The 8,419-nt window shown below is 56.8% G+C and overlaps 1 protein-coding gene across 1 annotated transcript; it reads right to left on the reverse strand.

The window, feature by feature from the left end:
- Positions 1-1,179: 1,179 nt before the first annotated feature.
- Positions 1,180-3,504, reverse strand: PHLDA3 (pleckstrin homology like domain family A member 3). The gene has a single exon (XM_034768889.1). It carries the CDS (start codon positions 3,175-3,177, stop codon positions 2,620-2,622), a length of 558 nt encoding a protein of 185 aa, XP_034624780.1. The 5' UTR covers positions 3,178-3,504; the 3' UTR covers positions 1,180-2,619.
- Positions 3,505-8,419: the final 4,915 nt, after the last annotated feature.

The following is an 8,419-nucleotide window of genomic DNA, read 5'->3' on the forward strand; positions in this document are numbered from 1 at the left end:
AAACAGGGAGGGAAAAGCGGGGCCTGGAGACAGAGGACTGGGATGGCTCTGGGAAGGGCAAGCTGACTGGCACATCACCCTTGGCATGGGCGTAATCTGGGACCATATAGATCAGTGTTGCAACCAAGGTCCTGTAGTGGCACGCAAATCTTGTATAAAGGGGGTCAAATGGGGTGTCTAAAACAAGGTTATGGTTGGCTGGTTATGATTATGCTGTCTATATGTGTGTATCACTTTTGTAGTTGAAGTTATGAATAGTGGCTCTATACTGTCTGTATTTCAAACTTATGCTATGCTTCTGGGTGACATCCCAGACAAACTGGTGTTAGCTCTGCCTAGCCTGCTTGATGGCCCATTAAGGACCATCAGCTATACAATGGACCCATCGAGAGAAGGCAGATACGCCCTGTAACTCAGCAAAGTATGCAGGGACTGGCCCATGTGACTCCAGACTCCATTTTGCTGTAATTTTCCGCAGTAAGAACAAAGAGGTTTTCTTACACCTGGAAAAGACTATATAAGGCTGATGCCTCATCTCCATCGGGTCTTCAATCCTGCTTCATACCTCTGGAGGAACTTTGCTACAAGCTGAAGCTTTGAACAAAGGACTGAGGACCCATCCCAGCGGGGGATGTATCCCAGAGACTTGATTTGAACCTGCAGTTTATTCCATCGCTGCTGCAAGCCTGAACCAAGAACTTTGCCATTACTGTATGTAATTGATTCCATTTAACCAATTCTAACTCTCATCTCTATCCTTTTCCTTTTATGAATAAACCTTTAGATTTTAGATTCTAAAGGATTGGCAACAGCGTGATTTGTGGGTAAGATCTGATTTGTATATTGACCTGGGTCTGGGGCTTGGTCCTTTGGGATCAGGAGAACCTTTTTCTTTTACTGGGGTATTGGTTTTCATAACCATTTGTCCCCATAACGAGTGGCACTGGTGGTAATACTGGGAAACTGGAGTGTCTAAGGAGATTGCTTGTGAGACTTGCGGTTAGCCGGGGGGTGAGACCGAAGTCCTCTTAGTCTGGCTGGTTTGGTTTGCCTTAGAGGTGGAAAGAACCCCAGCCTTGGGCTGTGACTGCCCTATTTGAGCAATTTGTCCTGAGTTGGCACTCTCAGTTAGGTTCCGCCAGAACCGCTTTGTCACAGGGCATTCCACCTATTTACATCTGGGGGAATCTGGCCCCAGCTTGGGTTCAGGCCAGAGGAGGGAGCTGAGAGGGGGGCACACAGGATTGTGATACAAGCCACTGCTTGCTCTACCTGAGCCAGGACAGATGGAGAGCCCAGGCCAGGCCCAGAACAGGGGGAGAGCAAAGGTGGCTTGAAGCCCCCCCTCCCTGCCCCAAACACAGGAAGGGGGTAGTGGAGAATTGGGCTCCCAGGCACCCTGCAGGATCAAGCCCTGCTTTGGGGCTGTGGGAGCAAAGAAGAGACCCGGGGGTGTTTTCCAGCTTGAGAGCTCCAAGTTCCACAGCAGCAGCGCTATGGTCACCATGGCCACCCCGAGGGCCAGGGCTTGCTGGGAGGGGACCTCTCCCATCATGGGGATGCTGTCACTAGCCTGGGGGCGGGAGCCTTGCCCCACTCACCAGGTAGAGGGATCAGCTCTCCCAACCCCAATCCCCCATGGAAGCAGTGCCAAGTGCCTGAACAGCACTGTGGAAATCAGCCAGGGGATTGGCGCACATGCTGGAGCAGGGTTTAGGAGCCAGGTCCAGCTGCTTCCCATCCAACCCGCCTCTCCCCGACACTCCAATCCACCGTGGAGCTCAGGACTGCTCCAGCCAAGGGGATCTGCAGCTGTCCCAGCACCTGCCCAGGTTGGAGCATGCCCAGGAGGCAGGCAGCGGGACCTGGCACATCATCTCCAAAGCAGGGGGGAGGGGTTAGGGCACTGGCAACACAGTCCTGAAACAACCGGGCTTGCCCGCTGAGATCCCAGGGCAGCAGCATTCCGGTAAGGAAGGCAGGCTCCTGTAGCAGGGCTCTGGCACAAGGAGAGGGGTGACTCTGCTAGTGGATCATCAGCCCATAGACAGGTTCCAGGCAAAGGCTACAGAAACCCTATGAGCTCAAGGCAGTGCCTGGCACTCGGGGGAGACACGATCTGTGCCTGGCCCTCTCCCAACCTGCCACTGCCCCTCCCCAGTGCTGCTGAGGTGGGATCATCCTGCCAGGCCAGACAGAGGCACTGAAATTCATCCCCACCCGGGCACGGAAACAGCAGCTCAGGGGCCCTTGGGGGAGGCTAGACCCCGACTGGCACAGTGTAAATACATGCAGCACCCAGCCCGGCACCCGCAGCTCCCCCTGAAATCCAGGAAAGTTGGGGGCACCCCAGGAAATCAGGCAACAGGCCCTGCAGTGAAAACAGGGAGGGAAAAGCGGGGCCTGGAGACAGAGGACTGGGATGGCTCTGGGAAGGGCAAGCTGACTGGCACATCACCCTTGGCATGGGCGGGGTAACACCCGGCCCCAGCAGGGGGTGAAGGTAAGACTCAGCAGAGACCCCTCTCAGGCAAGCTGAAGGAGTGGCCCCTTTGGCTGGTAGTAGCGGTAAATTGTTATCCTCCAGGGGTCATGCTCTAGCAGGACTGCCCAGAGGATTCAGGGGGCCTGGGGCAAAGCAATTTCGGGGGCCCTTCCATAAAAAACAAGTTGCAATTCTCGTGGGGGCCTGGGGCAAATTACCCCATTTGACCCCCTCCCCCTCTGAGCAGCCCTTTGCTCTAGGGAAGTTTCCTTCCTCGGGGACAAGCCAGTTCCAACGCAAGGAACCGCGGGCTGAGCCCCGGATTCACCCCGCTGCTCACCCGCCCTGGCGCCGTGCCGGGCCCGCACACTTTGCATGGCCAGCCGGTTCTGGAAGCGCACGAGCCCCAGGCCAATCTCCGCGCTCCAGCCGGGCTCCTCCCGCGGGCCGCGGAAGTCGATCTCGCAGCCGCTGTCGGTCACCACGGTGAAGTAGACGTGCCGCCGCTTCCACTCCACGCACTCCACCGCCCGCATGCGGGCGAAGCCCAGCTCCTTGCAGCGGGAGCCGCCGGGCTCGAAGAGCCGCAGCCCCTCCTCGGTCAGCAGGCAGCGCTTCTTCTTCCAGCGCTGCAGCAGCCCCCCGCTGCGCTTCTCCAGCACCCCCTCCTTCAGCACCTGCGGGGGGGTCATGGCCGCCGGGCCGGCCCCCGCCGGGGCATCCCCTGCAGCCCGGGGTCCCGGGGCGCCAGGCTCCGGCTGGGCACGAGAACCGCGGCCCCTTCCGCTTGCAGCGCAGGGCAGCCAGGCGCGATCCCCCGGGCTGCTCCGCCCGGGCTGTGTCGCGGCATGCCCCGGCTCGGCTCCCTTCCCCTGCGGAGCCTCGCCCCACGCCCCTCCTGCCTGGCAGGCATCCTTCCCAGCCAAACGCAGGCTGGGGGCGGCCTCGGCTTGCAGCTGAGATTCATTCACAAATTGGCGCACACACGCGGCCGGGGAGGGAGGGGATCCCTGCGGAGCAGCCCCGGTTCCACCCCAGTGCCGTTTGGACAGCCAGGGCTTTTCTGACTGCCGGGTAGCGGCAGCCCCTGGGTACAGAGGGAGGGTTAGTGGGCTGCAGGGCTGATGTGCCAGTCTGAGGCCTGAATCATTGGCAGGCGGGCAGCGTAAATCCCTTTGCTCAGCAGCAAGATGCACCCGGGAATGGAGCTGTTTGCACAGCACGGGTGCCAGGCGAGGATCAGAGTCATTCGTATGGCAGCAGCCGGGCCAGGTGGGGTCTGAGTCTGGTGTGTGGCAGCCATGCGGGGGGGGGGGGGGTCTGCCCATACGACCATGCCTCATAGGCCTGGCGCACCCAGCCTCTGCCACGCCCCTGAAAATGAACCCCAGCAGCAGGCAGGCCCAGTGGCCCCAGATACGAGCAACCTAGGGGGGTTGTGTGCAACTTTGCCAACCCCCACACATTGGCTTGATCAGTTGTTTCACATATGCACATCCCCACAAAGGGGCTCTCTCTTGTCTTCTGGACCTTATTATGGTCTGGTGCTTCCCTCTGGCTTTGGGGAAGGGGGGGGGATTATAAAAGTAGAAACACCAGGGCAGGTGCTGGGTTTGAAACCAGACCCTTCAGCATTACGCTCAGGCCTTTGCCACTTGAGCTAAAGGGGTAATGCTTTTAACTGACAGCAGTAGTAGGTTGTCATCCTCTAACAGCACAGATACTAGAGAGGGCTCATTGCAGTGGAAGGGCAAGATGACAGGCTTGGTGGGATGGTCTGTGAGGCAAGCAGCCAGCATCACAGACTTGGGGGGTACAGAAACCAGGACAAACGCCTCGCTGACAGGGACAGGATGGGAGATCAGGTCCACGCAGTATAGAGATGTCACCACCCCTTCCTGTGTTGTCAGCAGGGTCTGAATCAGGGGTCCCCAATGCGGTGCCCGCGGGTGCCATGGCACCGCCGGGGCATCCATGTGCACCCACCTACTGGCCGCCGGAGAAGCAGCCACCGAAATGCCACCGAGAAGCAGCAACGTCATGAAGCACTACCGCCGAAATGCCACAACATTTCGGTGGCGATGCCTCTTGACATTGCCGCTTCATGGCGGCATTTTGGCAGCTGCTTGTCCGGTGGCCACAGTCCTCGGAGATTAGTCGTCCGGCGCCCGCCCCATGGAAAAGGTTGGGGACCACTGGTTTGAATCTAGGACCTTCAGCACTAAACTCACCAGCCTCTCTTGCTTGAGCTAAAGAAGCAGAGATCTGGGCAGGCAGCAGAAGAAGGCTCTTAGCCACACTAGCTGCCATAGAGGGATAAATGCCCATACTGTGCTCTTGGGTTGGCAGAAGTTAGTGGTGGAGGTGCCCACGTGCTGTTTGTGATCCAGGGTCCAGGGCCCCTGCTTGGGCTGGTGTTGGAGGAGCTTGGGGATCAGCTATGCTGCACCCAGCGTAGGCAGGTGGGAGGATGCCCCTGGCCAGGGCTGAGGAGAGCTGGGCCAGCTGCCCAGCGAATGGCTCAGACCCCCCACCCCCGGCATGGCTGCCATTCGAATGTCACCTCCAGCCACTCCCTGCATCCTAGTGATGGTGCTGCCCAGGGGAGCGGAGCGCAGGTGCTGTTGGAAAGAGCCTCCCTGAATGCAGCCTGCAGCCACTGATCACCCACATTTCTCAGCCATCGTCAGCCTCAGGGCAGCCACTGGATATGGCCAGAGCTGCAAGTCTGTGATAAGAGTGAGACACGGCTAATTACCCCTCGTTAAAAGGGCTGGGGCCGCAAATCCCAGCGGAAGCTGTACCCAAGAACTAGTTAGTGTTTCCAAGGGCCAGTTCCTCCCTTACTTACATGGCGTAAATCTGGAGTAACCAAAAGCATGAGCAGGCCTCCTCGGGTTAACTTCAGTCCCACCTACCCTGTCCTACATTACAACCCGCTGCAGGAGTTGAACCCAAGACTCAAGCACACACCTTTCCTATGTGAGCTAAAGGACCATTGGCTGCCAGCGGTAGTAGGTTATCCTCTATGTCAACCAAGAGGGACCCGACCCGCACTTTACCGTTGTGTCCCCGCCACACAGGTTTGATCTTGCAGCATAGACTGGACCAAATGAAGTCCCTGACCCAGTCTATAAGCCAAGGTTTTAGTAAGAACCAGGCACAGGGCGCTGCATGACTGACCAGCGTTTAACCATGGTGGGGGCTGTTGCACAGAACATTTCTACAGTGTCAGTTGGACCTTGGCAGGTACCTGGCTGTTAGATTTGGGGGCTGCAGCAAGGAGCTGGCACCATAACAGAGCTGTGTGTGGGCAGCCCAGGGCTGCAATAGCAGAGCAGGGCTGAAGCGTGTTGGCAGAACTGGGGGAAGGGGGGCAGGACCGGAGCAGCAGGGGGCTGTGGGTTGGGATTTAGGGGCATTGCCAGAGCTGCAGGGGAGGGGAGCCCATGAAGTTTAGGGTGATCATTAGTCCTCGATGTCATGAGAAGCAGCAACAAAGCAACTGCAACTTGGGAAGACCCAGGCACTCGTAAGGGTTGGATTGTGGTTTTATGGTCTATCCCCTACACCACAGGCCAGGTCCGGGTTAGCAGGGGGACAGGCCGCATCTCCTGCACTCTGTGACAATGCCAGAGCATCACACCCTGGTGCCGACTCATGACAGCATGCCCCCACATGAGCTGCAGCCAGAGCTCAGAATGGCTTCTTCCTTCCCAAATCTATCTAGCCCTGGGCCTCAAATTCCCCACTCCTGGCCTGCAATACAATCACCCCTTATGGGAACTGAACAGAGCAGGGCCCTTCTCTGCAATGACTCCACAGTGCCACCTGGTGTCAGAGACCTGTAACTGTCCCATTGTCACCAGGAAATCCAGAGAGCCTGCTCGGTGATCTGGAATTGGGATGTGGCCACCTTTGACTCTTCCAGTATTGCAGCTGCCATGCATCCGTGCCATGCTCTCAGTAACACTTCATCCGCCCTGCAGTGGATTAAGAAGCGAAACTCCTGGTCCGTGAGGTCACCCTGCCATAGCATGGTGTCACCACGTTGCGATGTCACAGCTCATCACACGGTTGGGTGATGTCATTGCACTGCGAGGTCAGCCCACGGCAGGACTCAGGACTCGGCCCTCCCACAGCCATAATGCAATGCAGCAAAGAAGAGAGAGAGAAAGAAAAAGGAGGAAAGAGGTGAAAACTAGAAGGGAAAGAGGAGGAAGGAGAGGGGTACGAAAGAAAGCAATGAAAACCCAGATATAAAACCACAGCCCTGACTGCTGGGCAGGGGAGTACTAGAGAAAGATCTTAGCCCATTGACCTATTGTGAATGTTCTCAAGAGATCAGATCAGAAAATCAGAATGGCCACACTGAGTCAGACCAAAGGTCCATCTAGCCCAGTGTCCTGCCTTCCAATAGTGGCCAATGCCAGGTGCTTCAGAGGGAATGAACAGAACAGAGCAATTATTAAGCGAGCCATCTCCTGTTGTCCAGTCCCAGCTTCTGGCAGTCAGCAGTTTAGGGACACCCAGAGCATGGGATCCTATAGACATGGTGCCACAACACAAACAGCGATGCCTGAGATGGTGGCAGTAACACCCTGCTTCACTGCTATCACCCTGCCCCATGGCAATGCCACTCTGATTTGCAGGGGCAAAACAGCAAAGGAAGGAGGCTCCCCAGTTAGGTTAGCATGGCTTTGCATGCCGGGGAGCCAGGACTGCCCAGGGAACCAAGAGCACAGCCCTGAGAAAGTGCATTGTCTCTTGGAGGCACTGACTGATGAGGTCTCCCCGGGTGTGGAGATAATACAGCAAATGTCTCCATTGGCCCTAACACCTGCATAGCCACCCATCTCCTTGGGCCTCATGCACAGACCTAACAATGTACATGGGCCAAACCAACCCCAGCCAGCCTTGGCCCAGCCTGTGAAACCTGCCAGCATTTGTGCTGAATCAGGCTCATGTGCTTATCTTTCCCCCAGTGCAGAAGTATCTGAGCACCTCAGAGCCTGTAATACATTTACCTTTGTGCACTCATGAGGTGAGGGCCATTAGCTCCATTGTACAGCTGGGGAACTGAGGCAGAGCAAGGCTAAGGGACGTGCCCCAGCTCTTGCAAATCAGGGCCTTAAACCCAGGTCTCCCCACTCCCAGGCTCACACACTGACAACTGGGGCATCCTTCCTACCCAAGTGGGAAAGAAGCTTGCTTTGAACAGACACGTGCCAGACTCTTAAGTGACCTCCCCATTACAGCTGGCTGGAAAATGACACTTCCCTTTCACAAAAAACATCAGAGCTGGGGATTTGGTTTTGTTCTGTCTAGCAAGGAAACCAAGATCTTTTTAAAAAGCCAATAGACCAGTGGTTATGGCCCTCATCTGGCATGTAGGGGATCTGCTCTGCCTGATACAAACCAGTGCTCCCAGGTGATGGCCCTAGCCCTTGGGCTATTGGCTATTTTGGGTCAGTTGGCCTCTCTCTACCCATCCCCCTCGAAATTCCACCTGCACCTGAGAAACCTTCTGATCCAGATGTACTCCGTGGGAAAATTCCCAGCCACCTCCCCTCCCTATCTAATGCCTAGGTACCCTGGAGCTCCTCCTGGTATTTCAGCCTGCAGTGCCCAGGAGTCTGCCAGCAGAGGGCACAGACACTCACCCAACTCTGTTGGGTTCAGATTCTGAATTTCCCTAGCCCTTCCCTTCCCAAGGAGCAGCCGAGTGGAGCCAGTCACTTAACACCGCTGACAGTGGGTTTAGGGACAACTTCCCATCATTGTCATGGAGCCAGGGATCAGAGCTAACGTCAATTCGCCCCAGTTGTGCCAGGGTAACTGAAGGGCACGGTAGATTGGACATCACCCCCAGCCTTGTGCTTTACCAAGTCCTATTATCAGGGCCCGGCATACCCTGCCCCTTGGTGGTGGCTG

The sequence above is a fragment of the Trachemys scripta genome, chromosome 4 (assembly GCF_013100865.1).
Source record: "Trachemys scripta elegans isolate TJP31775 chromosome 4, CAS_Tse_1.0, whole genome shotgun sequence".
In the NCBI taxonomy this organism is placed as follows: Eukaryota; Metazoa; Chordata; order Testudines; family Emydidae; genus Trachemys; species Trachemys scripta.